General features: G+C 36.4%; 1 protein-coding gene across 2 annotated transcripts in view; it reads left to right on the top strand.

Annotated features, from left to right (window-relative positions):
* The window catches only part of COG5 (component of oligomeric golgi complex 5), a 298,194-nt gene that overhangs the window by 35,220 nt on the left and 242,142 nt on the right, over positions 1–20,832 (top strand). For both annotated transcript variants that reach the window (XM_072791548.1, XM_072791549.1), the window contains one exon: positions 6,504–6,624. In XM_072791548.1, coding sequence (XP_072647649.1) covers positions 6,504–6,624 — 121 coding nt within the window. The remainder of the gene's footprint in view (positions 1–6,503; positions 6,625–20,832) is intronic.

Raw genomic sequence — 20,832 nt, 5'->3', positions numbered from 1 at the left:
TTCTGTTCTGGGAAAGCCACTGTCTGTCTAAACTGTCCGTCCAATCACCTTGAAACTGCCATGCTGTGAGGAAGCCCCAGCTTATCATGTGGAGATGATAGGTGCAGAAGCACCCAGGCACGAGGCGTTGGAGGGAAGCCTTTGGGTACTGTCCACACCAGCCTCTCTGTTATCAGGGTGCCATAGAGTCAGTAATCCTAGGTGATAGCACATGGAGTTTTTGAACCCTACCTAAATTACTGACCCACAGAATTGTGAGGCATAGCAAATAATTTTAAACCACTGAGTTATGGGTTGATATTTTTTTTCCTGCAGCAATAGAGTAATTGGTAGACCTGCCAAACTGATTTTCAAGGATAGAGACAGCCATCCCAAACAAGAATGCAGGGAAGATTGTCTCTGCGAATCTTTCGTTCAGAATCTGATTGTGTACTTGGGAATGACTAGAGAAACACTGAAGTAAGACTGGTGATGAGCATTAGAACTGAGATTAAATGAAGGAGTATAGTAGGTAGTGGCTGTATATTTTGACAAATAACACTCAACTGTAAAAAAATGGTAGGAAAGCATGTGCAAAACAATTTTTTAAAAACTATTTGTATTTGTAGTGTGGGTTTTGTATTGAGATGTTTTCTTTGTGTTGTGCAGCAGAGCAAATGGATAATTTTAAATTATTCTAATTCTGTTATTTTTTGTGTCTTTGAGAGCCAGAAATCTCTGTGGAAGAAATAATGTAGAGATGTAAGTTAGAGGAATAAGTAAACATCCTGTGCTCCTAATTTTTAATTTGGAAATATCAGTATGAACTCATGAGGTATTTCAATTTTATCTTGACATATATATCACATATGTATATATATTTGTACATATGTATATGTATAATATTAATCTGAGAATGTTTTCTGTATATTATGGAATAAAGCAAATGAATATTTATGTGATGATTTGATTCTGACATTTCCTAGCTATGTCTGCTGAAAAGTCACAGAAATGAGCAAACCTAGTTCCCAGAATGTGTTCTTGAAATGCTGTTGACTTCTAAAAGAAATCAGGACTTCTTTGATAAATCTTTGATTCCACGTGTGGGGCATGAAATATATAAAGTGATCCTAGAATATTTTTATACTGTGTATCAAGGAAGCCATCAAACACTACTAACTAGAGTTAGGACAGAGGATTGAGCCTCTGGGGGTGATCAACAATCTCAATTTTAGCACTGCAAGTCCTGGATCCGGGGAAACCTTCTAAGACAAATTGGTATAACTGATCCCCCTCAGAGGCTCCCACTGGCCACAAAGAGACAGGGTGAGAGCATCTGCAAGGGTAAGAGCCACAGTGACTTGGCATGTTTTTTTATGTTTAAATCTCTGAGTTCATACTGACAGCCAGAACAAAACCCTACTAATTGTTCATTTTTGGTGGATATCAGGAAAGCAGTCTTTAATCTTGAAATCTGATAAAGCGCTGAGTGAAGTAAGTCAGTCGGAGAAGGACAAACATTATATGTTCTCATTCATTTGGGGAATATAAATAATAGTGAAAGGGAAAATAAGGGAAGGGAGAAGAAATGTGTGGGAAATATCAGAAAGGGAGACAGAACGTAAAGACTGCTAACTCTGGGAAACGAACTAGGGGTGGTAGAAGGGGAGGAGGGCGGGGGGTGGGAGTGAATGGGTGACGGGCACTGGGTATTATTCTGTATGTTAGTAAATTGAACACCAATAAAAAAAATAAATTAAAAAAAAAAACACACACACAAAAAAAAAAAAAAAAAAAAAAGAAATCTGATAAAGCAAGGGAAAGAGGCAAATATTTATTTTTACTTTTCTGTATGAACAGTACCACCAGGTAAACAAATCGTAGGTGAGGTGAAGTTTCTTTTTATAGAGAAATTTTATATGCTAGCAAATAAACACAGAATGATAGAATTGCAGTAAACTGTATTTTACTGGATTTGGCATTGAGTATCTGTGTGACAACACAGAAAGAGAGAAAATCACATGTGTGCCGTACATGTACCACTACTTAAGGGAAATGCCCAAAATATTAACCCTGAGTCTGATAAAGGTGCCTACATCCAACTGATGATTCTGATGTACAGGAAACATGGAAGACAGAGGAACATGTTCAACTGCACTGTGGGAATGCACTAAGTGAAACCTAGTCTGTGGGAAACTGTATGGAACAGATGGTGGAATATATTTAGCCGATTGCAAAGAAAAAGTAAGAGATGGATGAAGGAACCTATATAGATTTTTAAAAAGGCAAATTTAAACCATAGCAGTTATATATGTACACTTCAGTAATAGAACCATAAATAAAACTAAGGGAGTAGCTACCACAAAAACCAGAGTAGTGGTGTTTCTTGGTTGGGATGGGAGAGCTAGAGGAGAATGAATGGAGGGCATCATGACTGGGATAGGATCCATACATAGAAGGCTTCTATAGTCATTGACATGGTGGTTCTGATCTGCACAGTGGTTCTAAGTTCATTTAGCTGTAATTTCTATTTATTCATCCATCCATTCATTCATTCATTCATTCGAGACACAGAAAGAGAGAAAGAGAGAGAGAGGCAGAGACACAGGCAGAGGGAGAAGTAAGCTCCATGCAGGGAGCCAGACGCGGGACTTGATCCCAGGTCTCCAGGATCGCGCCCTGGGCTGAAGGCGGCACAACCGCTGAGCCACCCGGACTGCCCTGGCTGTAATTTCTGTGTGTGGTTTTCTGTGTTTGTAATATCTGTATCTATTTTATTTATTTATTTTTAAATTATTTATTTATTTGAGAGAGAGAGAGAGAGAGAGAGAGAGAGAGAGAGCGCACACAAGCAGAGGGAGAGGGAGAAGCTGACTCCCCAAGGAGCAGGGAGCATGACACGAGGCTTGATCCCAGGACCACAAAACCATGACCTGAGCCAAAAAGCAGATGCTCAACCAAGCCACTCAGGTACCCCTCATTATCTATTTTAAAGACTATTTTTTAGAGCAGTTTTAGGTTCACAGCAAAAGTAAGAGGAAGAAGAAGGTGTCTCCTATATCTCCTATCCCCACACATACATGGCCACCCCCTTAATCACCCATATCCCCTCCCCCCATCCCACAGTGGTACCTTTGTTACAATTGATGAACCTACATTGACACATCGTTATCTCCCAAAGCCCATAGGTTATGTCAGTGTTCACTCTTGATGTACATTCAGTGGATTTGGACAAGTGTATGGTGATATATATATCCATCATTATAGTGTCATGCAGAGTATTTTCAGTGCCCTAAAAATCCTCTGGACTGTGCCTATTCATTCCTCCAAACTTTGGCAGCTGCTGATCTTTTTCCTTTCTCCATAGTTTTGCCTTTTCCAGAATGTTAGATAGTTGGAATCATACAATATACACCCTTTTTAGATTAACTTCTTTCACTTAGTGACGTACATTTAAAGTTTCCCTCTGTGCTTTTTCATGGCTTGATACCTCATATCTTATTAGTACCGAATAATATGTTTGTATTATATTTGGTTATAAAAGTCCCAAATAGGGACTTTTATAGCACCTGGGTGGCTCAGTTGGTTAAGTGTCTGCCTTTGGCTTAGATCAAATCCCAGAGTCCTGGGATGGAGTCCCATGTTGGGCTCCCTGCTCAGCAGGGGGTCTGCTCCCTCTCCGTCTGCTGTTCCTTCTGCTTGTGCTCTCTCTCTCTCTGACAAATAAAAAAATAAAACCTTTAAAAAAATAAAGGTTCCAAATAAAAAATAAGGAAGGGAAATTGACTGGAGTGGAGGCCACTATATTAGAAAATGGTGGCAAGTGCTGCCTCATAGATTATCTAAGACTTCTTGACTGAGGATTTTATTAAATGCCTTTGTGAGAAGATTTAACATAATCTGTCAGTAGAGAGCCTCTGAAGTTTATTAAAGAGGGGGGCTGGAGTGCTGAAAACTGTATTTCTAAGAAGATAAATATAGCAGGATGGATTTCAGTAAGAGATCGGAAAACTAGCTAGTAGACCACATTGTGAAGGTGAAGGTAGTAAAGATTTGGATTAGGTGATGTTTGTAGAAACAGAGGTAATGTGACTCTTGTGTTATGTGACATAAGAAGAGTCAATAAGACTTGATAACTGATTAAATGTGGTTACAAATAAAAGCATTAGAAATAAGCTCAAAGATTCCATGTTTGAGGGCATATCCTTTATTGCGTTAGGTACTAGGGAATTCTGGAAGGACAAATTCTAGGTGATTAGATCTAAGGTATTTCTCCTCATGATGATTTTAGAATCCCAGGGGAATGATTACTAGGGATTCTGCATTTGAAACTGTTCATTTAAAAACGCTGTTCTGGGATCCCTGGGTGGCGCAGCGGTTTGGCGCCTGCCTTTGGCCCAGGGCACGATCCTGGAGACCCGGGATCGAATCCCACGTCGGGCTCCCGGTGCATGGAGCCTGCTTCTCCCTCTGCCTGTGTCTCTGCCTCTCTCTCTCTGTGTGTGTGTGTGTGTGTGACTATCATAAACTAAATTAAAAAATTAAAAAAAAATAAAGTGGAAAGGCCTTAATTTTAAATAAATAAATAAATAAATAAATAAATAAATAAATAAATAAATAAATAAATAAATAAATAAATAAAAAAAAATGCCGTTCTGACAAGCAAGAAACTGGTAACAGTGATTGTTTTTGGTAAGTGCATATTTGGGACATAGAGATAGATATAAGGATGACTTTTTTTTATTTAAAAAAATTTTTTTAAAGATTTATTTATTTATTCATGAGAGCCACACAGAGAGAGGCAGAGAGACACAGGCAGAGGGAGAAGCAGGCTCCCTGTGGGGAGTCCGATGTGGGACTCTATCCCTGGACCCTGGGATCACGACCTGAGCCACAGGCAGATGCTCAACTGCTGAGCCACCCAGGCATCCTGACTTTTTTTCTTTTGAATCCTGAATTATGTGCTTATATTACTTACTCAGAAAATAATTTTATTTTTTTATTTTTTATTTTTTTATTTATTTATGATAGTCACAGAGAGAGAGAGAGAGAGAGATAGAGAGAGAGGCAGAGACACAGGCAGAGGGAGAAGCAGGCTCCATGCACCGGGAGCCCGACGTGGGATTCGATCCCGGGTCTCCAGGTTCGCGCCCTGGGCCAAAGGCAGGCACCAAACCGCTGCGCCACCCAGGGATCCCAGAAAATAATTTTAAATAAAAGATAAATGCCCAAATCTTCCAATTTTCAGAGATAGTTGGCATTCTTTTATCATCATAAGTGCTTTAGACTGTAGTTACTCAGAAGAGCATTCAGGTAAGCATGTTTAATGATTGGTTGTCTTTGACTTACATGTTTGTAAACTTTGTATTTTTGAATAAATGTGTGTCTCTGTATGTTGTGTGGGTGCCTGTGTGGTTCTGAGTGTGTGTGTGTTTCATTCAGAAGAAAATGTTCATAGCTGGAGCCTCAGCGGTTTTCCTAGTGCTTTTAATTCTTACTGCCTCCAGTTATGATTTTCCTCAGACAGGAAGATGTTCTTCTTAACCAGCTTCAGGGCCATAAAGCTGGTGGTAATGCAGCAGGATAGACTCTCTCTCTTCATTATCATTATGATGCTGAGGGTCACTCCATATCTATTATTCCATCAGTCTCCCCTCTCCTGTCTCTCCCTCAGGCAAATGCTCTGGATCCAGCTTCTATAATAAAGTGTCCTGAAATACATGAGTCTTCATTTTGTGTCTTAGTCTTTTGGCTAGGTAAAGATTCAGTATTAGATCTGGTGATGAAACGGGAAGAGGAGATGACGTGTGCGTATATGATAGTTTTTTTGTTTTAATCATTCTGTTTCATAATTTGTTATTAGTGATAAAAGAACCATTAGGAAAATTCAAGTAGGGCATACTTATTCCTTAAGGTTTAGTGTAATTGGGAGAAGTTTTAAGTCTGTTCCCTTATGGACCTAGAAAAGAGAAACCAGGTTTGGAAACAACTATATTGTTAAACAATAACAATAGTAGGAAGCAGATGGCCCTAGCATGTGGCTCTCAACCTTGGTTGCACATTGGTACGACTGAGGATATTTAAGAAAACAAATACTAAAAACAAAAAACAAAAAACAAAAACAAAAACAAATACTGATGCTTAGTTCCCACCTTTAGAGATTCTGATTTCATTAGTCAGGACCACGATGTGGGCTTTGGAACTTTTGGAATATCCATTTGAATTTAGTGTGAAGTCTGAGAACCACTTGCCTAGAGAAGAAAACTGATCTAGGATGAAGGAGAGGAGTTCCCAGGTTTTAGAGCACCTCAGTCCTCAAATCTCTTCTTTGGAGATAAAGTGGAGTTTATTGTAAAATGTTGCTTTTTAAGCTTTGTGATTTTTTTTTTTAGGTTTTTGATGGGTAAAAAACAAAAAGAGACATGAATGATTCTTTAGCATCTGAAAAGAATGGAGGGGTTCACATCATAATAGTAATAAAACTTCATGGGTTGATTACACTTAACATTGTGATATTTGTACAGGTTGCCTGTGATTTGCTTCGGAGAATAATTCGCATCTTGTATCTCACTAAGAGACTCCAAGGACAACTGCAAGGGGGAAGTAGAGAGATAACAAAGGCTGCTCAGAGTCTTAATGAACTTGGTAAGTTCTTTTTTGATTAAAAAGTTAGTAGAGTTTTATAGATTTTTCAGTCACTTGATTTGTTGACTTTTATTGTCACTAGTAACAAATATTGGACAAATTTATTTAATAATTGGCTGTATAAAAAACATTGTCACACTTTTCAGAATAGCTGAGTAAAATTAGTTGATTTTTTAGAAATGCTATTTATTTTTAAATTCTCATATGATAAGATTGGCTTTTTGGGAGGAAGTATACATGCTTGTGAATTTTAACACATTTAGATGCATGTAATTGCCAGCACAGTCATGATATAGAATAAGTTCCATCACCCCCAAAAGTCCCTCCTGCTATCCCTTTACAGTTATACCCCCCCCAACACACAACTTTGGCAACCATTGGTTGGTTCTCCATCAGTTTAGTTTTGTTTTTGGGAGGATGTCATATAAATGGGATTATAAAGTATGTAACCTTTTGAGGCTACTTTCCATATTCAGCATAATACCTTTGAGATTTATCCAAGTTTTTGTATATACTGAAACTTTTGTTACTTGGTGTTTGTTGGGATATCATTGTGTGGTTGTACCACAGTTTATTGATTCAGGGTTTGAAGGAAATTTATATTGTTTCTAGTTTTTGGTGATTATGAATAGAGCTATTATAAACATTCTTGTACAGGTTTTCATGGTAACTTAATTTTCATGTCTGTAGAAGAAATGTTGTTTTTTAGGTAACAAATCTTATGTTGACATTATGCCTGGAAGATTTATTGAATTTATTTCTTCATGTGCTTATTCATCTTTCAAGTATTTTGAACTGACTCTTTACATTCAAGGGTTTAACATTCACGGTTTTGACTATTACCAAGCTACAAGGTCCATGATGATATAGTTCATAATATTTCAGGCAAAATTTTGAATAGCTACTGAGTGTATGTAGAACTAACACACTTGCATTTTATGAGGCTTTGTGGTTCTTTTCTTGGGTACCCTATAATTTTTCTGAAGTGGTTGTGCTTAGTGATTTTGTACCTTTGTAGGTTCAGAGATGTTTGATATTATCCAATTCAAGTAGTAAGAGGCTACTTATTCTTGGTGGTATGCTTTGAAAATAATACCAGAGAGATATGCATTACACGTTATTTTCTAATTTTTATATCTTTGATATATATATATTTTAAAGATTTTATTTATTTATTCATGAGAGACATAGACAGAGGCAGAGACATAAACAAAGGGAAAGCAGCCTCCTCACAGGGAGCCCGATGTGGGACTCCATCCCTAGACCTGGGATCATGCCCTGAGCTGAAGGCAGATGCTCAACTGCTGAGCCATTCAGGCATCTCTCTATCTTTGATATTTCTTTTTTTTTTCTTTTTTTTATTTTTATTTATTTATGATAGTCACAGAGAGAGAGAGAGAGAGGCAGAGACACAGGCAGAGGGAGAAGCAGGCTCCATGCACCAGGAGCCCGATGTGGGATTCGATCCCGGGTCTCCAGGATCACGCCCTGAGCCAAAGGCAGGCGCCAAACCGCTGCGCCACCCAGGGATCCCTATCTTTGATATTTCAATTACATAGTCAGGTTGTAATGCTTATTCCATATATTTTACTAAGAAAATAGCATCCTTCATAAATACTTCAACATCAATTTTTAAGGCTTAAATACATCATTGAGAATATATCTAACTTGTGATTTAATATGCTTGGAATATTTTATATAAAGTATAAAAAGTTTATATTAAAATTTTTTTAAATTAAGTTTTTAAATTCTAGTCAGTCAACATCAAGTGTTATATTAGTTTTAGATATATAATATAGTGATTCAACAATTCCATACTTCACCTGGTGCTCATCACAGCAAGTGCCCTCCTTAATCCCCATCATTTATTTAACCCATCCCCCTGCTCACCTCTCCTCTGGTAACCATCAGTTTGTTCTCTCTAGTTAAGAGTCTGTTAAAAAGTTAATTTTTAAGCAGTGAGTAACACTTGAGTGTTTTTTTCACAGTGTGTGCTAAATGTAGGAGTGTAAAAATTATAGTATCAGCTTTTATTTTTTGCTTTATCACATTTAATTTCTTTGCTCCAAAAATAATCTGTAGGATAATAGAATCATTAAAAACAAGCACAAATTATTCTGAGGTTTATTGTGTATATTTGTCATCACTGACACTGTTCCATAATAAAAAATTACTAGATTTTGATTGTGATTATCACTTTTTCTAGAAACAACAGATGCTGTAATGCAAATGGTGATGTCTTTTTTTTTTTTTTTTTTAAAGATACAAGCGTCAATCATAATCTGAGTTGGTTCAGTGTGGAGTAGAGGATAGGCCCATTATCCTTCCAATGAGGCCTTGACTTTACCCAAAGTTTCATAAATATTAAATGATGAGCAGTGGTTGAGAAAGTATAGTTCATGGTGGGATTATCTCAAAATGGATTGTATTAATTAAAATTTTTAAAGCTTTTCAGATTATGTACCATTCAGAATTTGCAAAGGCACCATCTCATCATTTACCACTATGGTTTATTCTTGACCAACACTGGCATGGATAATAAAGAGAAGCCAAGAGGAAGATAAAGTTTCTACATTTGGAATTAATATTTTAATAAAAGTACTAACATTATAGTCACTATTAAAGTTATGCAAATATTCAAAAGGGTATTTGATAATTAGAACATCTCTGAAATTATCAGTGTCTCTATCCGTATGGTTCTGATTCTCATTAGAAAGAATAAAATTATTAAAATAGTAGCAGTGTTTTCACAGGCCCTTGAAATTTACTTAAAACTAGTCTCTTCAACTTGAAAGACCTTGAGGGTTGAATTACAGATACCAGATGAAATACATTGTCTTGTATTTAATGTATTTAGTGTATTTAGTGTATTTTGAGAGACTGGAGGGAATGTAGGGTGCCTGCTAACGGCTACAGATTTCTCTTTGGGTTAATGGAGTTAAATAGTGGTGATTGTTGCACAACCTCATCAATATACAGAAAAGCTGCTGAATTGTGCACTTGAAAAGGTTGAATTTTACATATCAATATAAAAAGTATATTCTGGTACCTGGTGACAATTATTTTATACTGGTTACTTTTTTAAAAAAAATTGAGATGTAAGTGACATACAGTAAACTGCCCTTATTGAAAATGTACAATTTGGTAAGTTTTGACATGAAACATCACCATTATCAAGGTAATGAACATAACTGTCACTCCCAAGTTTCCTCATGCCCCTTGGTAGTCCTTCCTCAGGCACCTGCTGATCTTTTTCTGTCACTATAGATTTAATTAACACTTTAGAGAATTTTATATAAATGAAATCATACAGTTTGTATGTGTTTTTGTGACTTCTTCCAGTCAGTTCATTTTGAGATTTATCCATGTCGTTGTGTGTATCAGCAGCTCATTCCTTTTTATTTTTGAGTAGTATTCCATTGTATGAATATACCACAGTTGGTTTATCCAATTACCTGTTGATAGATATTTGGGTTGTTTCTAGTTTTTGACTATAACAAAGCTGCCATGAACATTCATATACAAGTCTTTGGACATACAAGTATGGACATATGCTTTCATTTCTCTTTGATAAATATGTAAGAATGGAATGGCTAGATCATATGTTAGATGTATGTTTAACTTTTGAAGAAATTGCCAAGGTGTTTTTTAAAGTAGTTCTAAAATTTTATTTTATTTTAATTTTTTTTTAAAGATTTTATTTATTTATTCATGATAGTCACAGAGAGAGAGAGAGAGAGAGAGGCAGAGACACAGGCAGAGGGAGAAGCAGGCTCCATGCACCGGGAGCCCATGTGGGATTCGATCCCGGGTCTCCAGGATCGCGCCCTGGGCCAAAGGCAGGCGCCAAACCGCTGCGCCACCCAGGGATCCCTAAAATTTTAGATTCTTAACAGTAGCATATGAAAATTCTACATCCTCCACATGCCAACACTTGCTTTAGTCAATCTTGTTAATTTTAGCCATTCTAATAGGGATGTAGTGGTACTTTGTTTTGAGTTTACAAAAAAAAAAAAAGTGAGCTAATAAAGGAGTTTAGCAAGGTTTCAGGATACCAGATTAATATACAAAAATTAGTTTTATTTCCATATACTCTACTGTTAACCAATTGGAAATTGAAATTCAAAAATACCACTTATAAAAAATATGAAATACCTAGGTTGAGTTTGACAAAAGATTTGTAAGACCTATAGACTGAGAACTAGAAAGCATTATGAACAATGAAAGAAGACCTAAATTAATAAATAAACCTTGTCTGTGAAATGGAAGACTTAAGGGATCCCTGGGTGGCGCAGCGGTTTGGCGCCTGCCTTTGGCCCAGGGCGCGATCCTGGAGACCCGGGATCGAATCCCACATCAGGCTCCCGGTGCATGGAGCCTGCTTCTCCCTCTGCCTGTGTCTCTGCCTCTCTCTCTCTCTCACTGTGTGCCTATCATAAATAAATAAAAAATTAAAAAAAAAAAATGGAAGACTTAATATTATTAAGATGTCTATTCTCCCTAAATTGGTCTATATGAATTCAGTATGGTTATAATCTAAATCCCAGCTGGCTTTCACTTATAAATTGACAAACTGATTTGAAAATTTATATGGAATGCAAAGGATCTAGATAGACAAAGCCTTTAAAAGAGAATAGAGGGCAGCCTGGGTGGCTCAGTGGTTTAGCGCTGCCTTCAGCCCAGGGTGTGATCCTGGAGACCCGGGATCGAGTCCCACATCGGGCTCCCTGCATGGAGCCTGCTTCTCCCTCTGCCTGTGTCTCTGCCTCTCTCTCTCTGTCTCTAATAAATAAATAAAATAATTTTTTTAAAAATAAAAGAGAATAGAAATGGAGGATTAATCCTACCTGGTACGAAGACTTATTACAAAAACTTACGGTAAACAAGACAAAAAGATAGATAAACCGATCAATGAACAGAATAGTGAGTCTAGAATTAGACCCACACTTAAATGAACAACTGATTTTTGACAAATTTAGCAAGGAAAAGGTAGTCTTTTCAACAGATGGGATACTGGCATGATGGGTATCCATATGTGAAACAGTGAACTTGTAGTCCTACCTTAGTTCACATAAAAAAAAATTAACTGAAAATGGATCATATCCCTAAATGCAAAACCTAAGTTATAGGAAATCTAGAAAGAAATACAAGAGAACTTTTTTGTGACTTTGAATTAGAAAATGATTTCTTAAATATATCAAAGCATAATAACACACAAACTGATAAATTACATTTTATAGAAATTTTAAAACTTCTGTTCTTTAAATAATACTGTTAGAAGAATGTAAAGGCAAGCCATCAACAAGGAGAAAGTACGGGCAAAGTATATATTTGCTAAAGGACTAGTGCTCAAAATATATAGTACTCTCCAACCTTGGTAAGAACCAAACAATGCAATTAAAAAATAGGCAAAAGATTTGTATAAACACTTCATCCAAAGAAGATACATGGAGGCAGCCATGCATATAAGGTGCTCAACATCATTAGGGATTAGGGAATTTAAAATTATACTAGTGTCTTACAGAAAATTAGCAGAATTAGTGTAGACATACTTGTAATTTTTCATGCAGAGTATTATGTAATGATTTTTAAAACTACATAGTTTAGGTTTCAGGATTAAATTGTATCATATTGATTTATGGCTTTTCTTCATGAATAGTCTTGGGACTAAATGAAAATTTAGATGAGCCTTGCTACAAATTGAGAACATTTTTTTGAGCATTAGTAAGATAATGTATTTTAAAATTATTTTTAGGTACTGTTACCATCTACCTTTTAAAATTGTTGTTAGCCCATTGAAGCAGAATCTCTACATAATTCATGAGCTTGATATCTTTTCAGAATTTTTAGAACAGCTTCGTAAACTGTCATTGTGAACCAAAGGAAGATTCCTCCTCCTCCTCCTCCTCCTCCTCCTCCTCCTCCTCCTCCTCCTCCTCCTCCTCCTCCTAGATCTTATTTATTCATGAGAGATACACAGAGAGAGGCAGAGACACAGGCAGAGGGAGAAGCAGGCTCCCTGTGAGGAGACCGATGTGGGACTTGATCCCAGGACCCTGGGGTCATGCCCTGAGCTAAAGGCAGACACTCAACTACTGAGCTACCCAGGTGCCCCAGAAAGGTACCTTCTTACAAATAAAATTAATGTCTGAAATCATGTAAGACTAGAACTATTAAAAAGGTTTTTGTAAAAAGAAAAAAAAAAGGTTTTTGTAATATCAGTATGTCTAGATTAGGTTGAATAACAGGTGTCCTTACTCCACGGAGTGCTTTTGTATTTTTCCTGTGTTGATTGACGCTGTTTAGTGAAACCAGAAAGTACTATATTTCCACAATTCACATTAGCGCTTTGTTTCTCCTATGTTATGACATAGACCCCTTCACCTATCCATCATACACTCATTGGTGAGGACTCTACTGTGCTCTTTGCTTTAGTGTTATCAAGAGCTAAAATTCTGCTGGATACTATTGGATTAGAATATCTAAATGTAGAGAGAACATGGAAGATGTATATCTACCATTTTGAATTTAGGTGGATAATTCTTGTATACTAGCTGCCTTGGACTTGGTGAGAAACGATTTTCCTCTGTACTGTGGTTTCATTTAAATTCCTTCCATTTTATTTCTCCTTATTTGTATCGGACCCTTACTTTTGAAAGTTTATTTTTTTTAAACCATGAATCTCTTAATTATCTTAAAATTTACTAAATGTTTTTGAGAGTCATGACTACCATGAACCAGTGTTTACCTTGTAAAGTTACCATAATTCAGAATTTATTTCTCTCTCTCACTTTTTCTGGCTTAGAAACTTTATTTTTCCAACAGTGAGAACTGATTTCATAATTGTTTATGGATATTTAATTGCCTGACTTGTTGTAAAGAAGGTGTTAATTTGATTTATTATGTATTTTTTCTTATTATGTATTTTTATAAGAACAAACAACAGATCAAAGGCCAGCAATAAGATTAAAAGGGTGATCCATAGAGAGTTCCTCTAGTAGCCCAACTTTTTGTGAGTCTTCAGTTGAGGCAGAGATGATTCATGATTCTTCCTCCTTCCATTGAGAGGCATTCTTTTCACAGCTTTTGGGAGAAATGAAATAGGGGATTCATCCATGGGTACAGTTTCACAAACTGTAATGACAACTCAACCTTCTGAAGTTTTCTTGATTCTGCAAATCCACAATAATGCTTCATCTTTCTCTTTATATTAACTAAGTTCCTAAGGTGCTGGTTTATAATCCAGGACACTGTTCATTAATTTGCAATGAGATATGTGCTGTTCGTTGGGCTGAACACATTTTTCTCTTTGGATGGATTAAACGGAAAAACAAATTTGTAATCAGAGACTTGTTGATAGAATTTGAGTTAGATCAAGGGAAACTGGTTATATGATTCAGATATTTGGCACACACTGTGATAAGCCTGATGCTTATTACATCTACACATTAATACTCAGCCTACTTTTACCTGGAGTTCTGAATAAGTCTTGGGTCATGGGGAGCCCTCTATTTGGTCTCTGCCAGTCTCTTGATCTTAACTCTTTATTTCTCCTTTTATGCTTCATATTGTTGACTATCCTTATTTAGTTTACACATTATTTTATCCAAGTAGGACGCAATAACATTGATTAGCTTTCTGCTTCCATTAAAATTATATCTCAATGCTGAGTACAGTTATATTCCAGATATGAATTGGGAGTTTGAGTGTTCCCTCGTCATGCATTTGGTCTCTTTAATTTTAGAATGATTTTCTATTACTCCCACTTACTGAAAAGAACTTGTTAGTACTTACATACTTCAGATTTATAGGTTAATTTGATGAGCTTTGTATCTTTTTATGGTATTGATGCTTTCTAAACAAATGTCTCCTCATTCGTTCCAGTCTATTTTTATATTTTCAAAGATTTTTAGCTTTAAAATAATATATGTACATCATATATATTGTGTCTTATGATAACTTTATTTCTGGGTAGTTTTTTACTACCCAATTATTTTGTACTCATCCTACAAATAGGGAATGAAGGAGAAAAAGTTTTCCATAAAAAAATAAGCAGACCATACTTTCATGGATACTCTCTAATCTTTTTATGAAAATCATGATTTATAAATCATGTAGTTTAATTTAGCAAACAGGTTTCAGTACACATAAGCCCTGTAGCTTGTTAGGAACCTGGTATAAAATGAGCAAATGTAGATTTTGTGTTTGGGAAGTTTAAGATAAGTCCTTATCTGAAACTAAGCATAAAACTGATAATGATGATGATGATGATATTATTATTGTTATTCTCATCATCCATGGGAGAAACCAGTCTCCTCTCTTTCTAGCTTTCTTATGTCAGTTCATCTGCATTTTCCATGGGGTAATAAAAAAGGTCCAGTCAGGTTTTCTCCATAAGACTTAGATAAATTCATTCATTCAGCCAGTATTTATTGAATGCCTACTACATGTGCTACGTGCTGTTCTTAATATTGCAGATGCATCAGTGGACAAAACATAAAAAGAGTTCTCTGCCTATAAGAGCTTATATTCTAGTGGGTCCCAAGGTATATGTGTAAACATCTGTTTGCAGAGCCTGAACTCTTAACCACCAGTGCTGTACTTTTTTTATTAACCTCTATAGCAGCATTGAATTACTTCACAAAGGGCATTGCTGCAATTAGCAGATCTCTCAGGGTCCTTTAAAAAAAAAAGGATGAAAAAAATGACATTTAAGATACATTGTGTTTATATAATGTATTTTATGTTGTGATTATTGATTGACTGTTGTTAGAGACTTCTGTATTAAAGCTTTATTGAGTTTTCATTTAAAGGTCATTTTAAAAAATGTATAACCAAGCATTAAGTTATAATTAAGCAGTTGGATATAATAGAAATTAATTTTTATTGCTTATGGCTTGTTTTCTGAGTTTTATTATTTTGTTGCTAAGCTGCCATACATTACTACCATGTATCATGAGAAAATATTCTGTAAACCAGATTTATCAGAGAAGCATTTTGGGAAATATTTAAGGTAGAAGGAAAGGATTATATATATGTTTGTTCCATCCACTACTGTTCTTTTTGTAACTTGTGAATCTAGTGAAACAGTATTTCTTAATCTAGTGAAACAGTATTTTTCAAAACAGTATTTATAGGGAAACATTCCTGACTTATGCACATATGAGAGAAGTATGATTTATATAATCTTTGCCACATAGTAGGTGACCGATAATTGACTACACTGATGAATGTTCTTTGAGATGTCTACGTGATGATGTCGTTGGTGACAATTTCAGAAACTTTTGTAATTTCAAGCTTAGTAAAATTTTCTTCTTATAGGAGAATTTGTAAATATACTATGTAACTATTTCCAGTATTAAATTAGGCCCCAGGTGACTTCGTAAACGTTTGTAAAACACACATAGGTTTTTTTGTGACAACTTCAACATGGAGAGTTCAATATGCATTTTTCAACCTGCATTGTAATCACCTTGTGATGATAAACATTTTCTGATGTTTGTTTTAGATGGTCTCTAAATTATGTACATATGTGACTGGATTCAACTACCACCAGGTGGGGGTGATGCTGTGCTCAAATCCAAATGTTCAGAATAATTGAATTATGCTTCGGTATGGGTTTGCCTGTTATAGAGATAAGCATTTTGAAATTATACACAGCCCCTCTTTTTAACTAACGGATTTTTTTTAAAAGATTTTATTTATTTATCGAGAAACAGAGAGAGGCAGAGACAAAGGCAGAGGGAGAAGCAGGTAGAGGGAGAAGCAGGCTCCATGCTGGAAGCCTGATGCAGGACTCGATCCCAGCTCTCCAGGATCACGTCCTGGGCTGAAGGTGGCGCTAAACCCCTAAGCCCCCCGGGCTGCCCTAACTAATGGAATTTAATGTTACTAAAGTTTATATTTAACAGATGATACCCACACAGCATTTATGATCCTATTTTATTGGTTTTATCTTTTATCACACAGTATCAAAAAAGCAGGATAACATCCAGACAAAACAAGCAGTTTACGTTTTTGTAAACTTCAGAATATTTTCATACATTTCAAAGTTACAGTAGCATTTCTACTACTACTACAACAACAACAACTACTACTACTGCTACTACATTTCTACCATATGTTCATTTACTACTTGTGGAGGCTCTGTATTACAGCTATTTGTCATCCCTTGCCAGAACTTTATAAGTATTTGAGAATGGTTTATATAGTGTAAGGTTCTTCAGACTAGTAATGTATCAGAGTTTTTTATTTCTTGGTTCTAAGAGTTTTCTTTTCCATTTGGATGCTTAGCCCAGTAGTTCTCAACCTCTTTTCTTTTCTTTTCTTTTTTTTTTTTTTAATTTTTATTTATTTATGATAGTCACAGAGAAAGAGAGAGAGGCAGAGACATACAGGCAGAGGGAGAAGCAGGCTCTATGCACCGGAAGCCCGACGTGGGATTCGACCCCGGGTCTCCAGGATCGCACCCTGGGCCAAAGGCAGGCGCTAAACCGCTGCGCCACCCAGGGTTCCCTCAACCTCTTTTCCATTCAAGTATTTATCATTAATGTTAAGTTTTAAAAATTAACATATATTTTAAATGGTTATGAAAAGAAGCCTCAAAAATATAGGCTTATTATTTTATTAACTTTTTAAAACTGATTAGTTTATTGACTTCCTTAAAAATGGTGTTAGCCTGCTTCTTAGTGAATTACATTTGGATCTCTAAGTCTGATATTTTGTAGGAAGCTTAGGTGGGATGTTCTACTTTTCATTACTGTTATGTTTCATTACTTTATAAAAAACTCTAGAACTATATGAAAGGTTTTTTTAATCAGTCTTTGGTAAATTAAATTTAGCTATAGGCCAAGTTAAAAAGGGTTTGATGTAAATTTATGATTGTAGGTATATTTATGGAATTTAGCCTTTTATTTATTTAATTTTATTTTTTAAGATTTAATTGTTTGAGAGGGAGTGAGCATGAGTGGGGCAGGGGGGACAGAGGGAGAGGGAGAAGCAGACTCCAGGCAGAGCAGGGAGCCAGGTGTGGGATGGGGGGCTGGAAAGGCTGAAACTTTTGCTCGAACTTAACAGACTGAGCTACCCAGGCATCCCTGGAGTTTACCATTTAAATGCCATGTAAACAACGGGGCAGGTGGGCAGGAATGATACTCTGAGAGACGTGTTCAGTTTTATTCATTTAAGTTTCTATGTTGTTGGCTTGAAATCTGTGGCAGTGAATCAGAAATATGCTTTTCTACCATATCTGAATGGAAGATAATGCTGATAATACAGTTTTATTATCACAACTAGGAATATATATTCAGTGGTTAGTGGTGGTGATCTATATTATTTACATGTTATTTTTTTTGAAAGATTTTATTAATCATGAGAGACACACAGAGAGAGAGGCAGAGACACAGGCAGAGGGAGAAGCAGGCTCCATGCAGGGAGCCTGATGTGGGACTCGATCCCAGGACCCCAAGGATCACGCCCTGAGCCAAAGGTTCAGATGCTCAACCACTTGAGCCACCCAGGCGTCCCTATTATTTACATGTTAACACTGAAATTAATGTATCAGTATATTAAAATAATTCCATTTTGGGGAAGAAATCCTGATATCATTCTGTCTGGCAAACCATTTTCTAAAATCCAGTTGATTAATACCATACAACTCAAAATGGCCAGGTTTGTTAGGTAGGACTGTATCTTATGGTTAATATATTTTGGCGGGTAAATTGAAAAGGCATGATGATGCTCAGAATGAGATGATACATGGAAATTAACAAAGATTTTCCTTTTTAATTTTTTAAAAGATTTTATTATTTGGGAGAGAGAGAGAGAGCACGAGCAGGGGGAAAGGGAGATACTGAGCAGGGAGCCCGACGCGGGGCTTGATCCCAGGACCCTGGGATCATGACCCGAGCCGAAGGCAGACGCTTAAGTGACTGAGCCACCCAGGCACCCAATAAAGATTCTTCTGCAGCATTTATAGGAATTGGTAACATCTGTTTTGAAAAATCTCCATATCTAAATTATATGGTCTGTGTCTCTGGAGATTCAGTTTTTTAACTTCTCAAGTTTATCCAGAGCTGCTACTTGAGAAAAATGCTGAATTTGTCAGCAACTATTCCTGAACACCTCCTTCATCTGTTTCAGGAAAGAAGGATTGGATAGGATCTTTATTTTTCAAAATAGGATGCCAACTCTTACATTTTAATTTGGTTCCCAAAACATACAGATTTATATTCTATCCATTATTGATTGTCTTCCCAAATCCTGTCTCCCCCTCTTCTTTCTTTCTGGCAGAGTCCAAGATTTGTTGAGTTTTCATCTTCGTAACCCTGGGCTTAGGGAAGGGGTTCTGCCCTTACTCCAGGGCTTAGAACATGATTGGTCTTGGTAGTTTCTTCCTTTCCTGTAATTGTTTAGACATGTGATCTCATCTGGACTAAGGAGATTTGAGTGAAGTGAGCTGGGAAGTTCCACATTTTTTGTAAAGGCTTTGTTTGCAAATAGATGTGACTAAAAAGGAGAAACTAGAGATAGTAACTAGATACTATTCTTATTTCTAGACTTTGAAATTGAGAATTGAGACTTACTACTCTATTTGCAACAAATAAATGGATACCAGATCTCATTACCATTTCATTCAGTGCTCTCATTTTCCTGATTTCACACACTTTTTTTTTCCTTTTTTTTTCCACACACTTAAAAATTTTTTTTTCTGGATATTAATACTAATACTTTATATTGGTATGGTCTTAATAACCTATATGTTCACACATAGAATCTTATCAGATTATCTCCCTTTCAGTTCTCTTCTTCTCTCATTATTTTTCTCTTCATGTCCCCCCCCCCCGCCGCTTTTTCCCATTTTATCCTCATCTTTTTTTTTTTTTTTTAAAGACTTTATTTATTCATGAGAGACACAGAGAGAGACAGAGGCAGAGACACAGGCAGAGGGAGAAGCCGGCTCCACGCTGGAAGCCCGACATGGGACTCGATCCCCAGTCTCTAGGATCACGCCCTGGGCCAAAGGCAGGCGCCAACCGCTGAGCCACCCAGGGATCCCCTTATCTTCATCTTCTTTCTAATTTCTCTCACCCACTTCTTTGTCTTCCTCCCCTCTCCCTTAAGTACATTTCTGTTGTGATTTAAGCATAGTCCCTTATTTCCCAAATGGAATTGGACTAATAATGGATTTGAATTGAAGAGCTAGAAGAAAAATGTGACACCAGAGTTAGATTGAGACTGGTTTGGGTATTCCTTATTTGAGAAATATCAAGAAAATCACCTTTTTTCAGATTTGACTTATATGCAGTAAAATGTACCCATTTGAACTGTACACTATGATAGGATATGATATGTGTATACATTGGTATAATTACCACAGTCAAGATACAGAACATTTTCATTACCCCAAAAAAGTTGTTGGTGCCTCTTTGAGTCAGTGTCCCCACTTCCACCACAAACTTTGGGTTATCAGGGATTCCATTTTGCCCTTTCTTGAATTTCATATACTTGGAATCATACAGTATATACGTCTTTGATGAATAATATTCCGCTGCATGTATATGCTACAATGTGTTTATCCATTCAGCTTTTGATGCATATTTGGTTGCTTTTCATCTTTTGACTATTGTGAATAAAGCTCTTATGAACATTTATTTTCAGTGTTTCTTGGATAAATCCTTGAGTGGAATTCCTGAGTTATCTGTTAAGTGTTGTGATTAACTTCTTAAGATTTGCTACACTATTTTCCAAACTAGTCATACTTTGTACATTTTCACTAGCAGTACATAAGAGTCCCATTTGCTTTTTACATCCTTCAGTGTGTGGCATTGTGAGTCATTATCATTTTACGCAGTCTAATAGATGTATAGTGGTATTTTTGTGATTTCAGTTTGCATTTACATGAATACTAATGATTTTGAGCCTCTTTTTGTGTTTATTTCTTATTTTGTTTACCTTATTTTTGAAGTGTCTTTCTAGATCTCTTGCCCTTGTTTTGAGTGGGTGTCTGTCTTCTTTTTTTTTTTTTTAAGATTTTGTTTATTTGTTCATGAGAGACACACAGAGAAACGGAGAAGCAGGCTCCCTGTGGAGAGCCTGATGTGGGACTCGATCCCAGTACCCTGGGATCATGCCCTGAGCCAAAGGCTAGATGCTCAACCACTGGGCCACCCAGGTGCCCCAGGGTGTGTCTTCTTAATGAGGTATAAG

The sequence above is a fragment of the Canis lupus genome, chromosome 21, assembly GCF_048164855.1.
Source record: "Canis lupus baileyi chromosome 21, mCanLup2.hap1, whole genome shotgun sequence".
Classification (NCBI taxonomy): Eukaryota; Metazoa; Chordata; class Mammalia; order Carnivora; family Canidae; genus Canis; species Canis lupus.
This window is presented reverse-complemented; position numbering and strand designations above follow the sequence as displayed.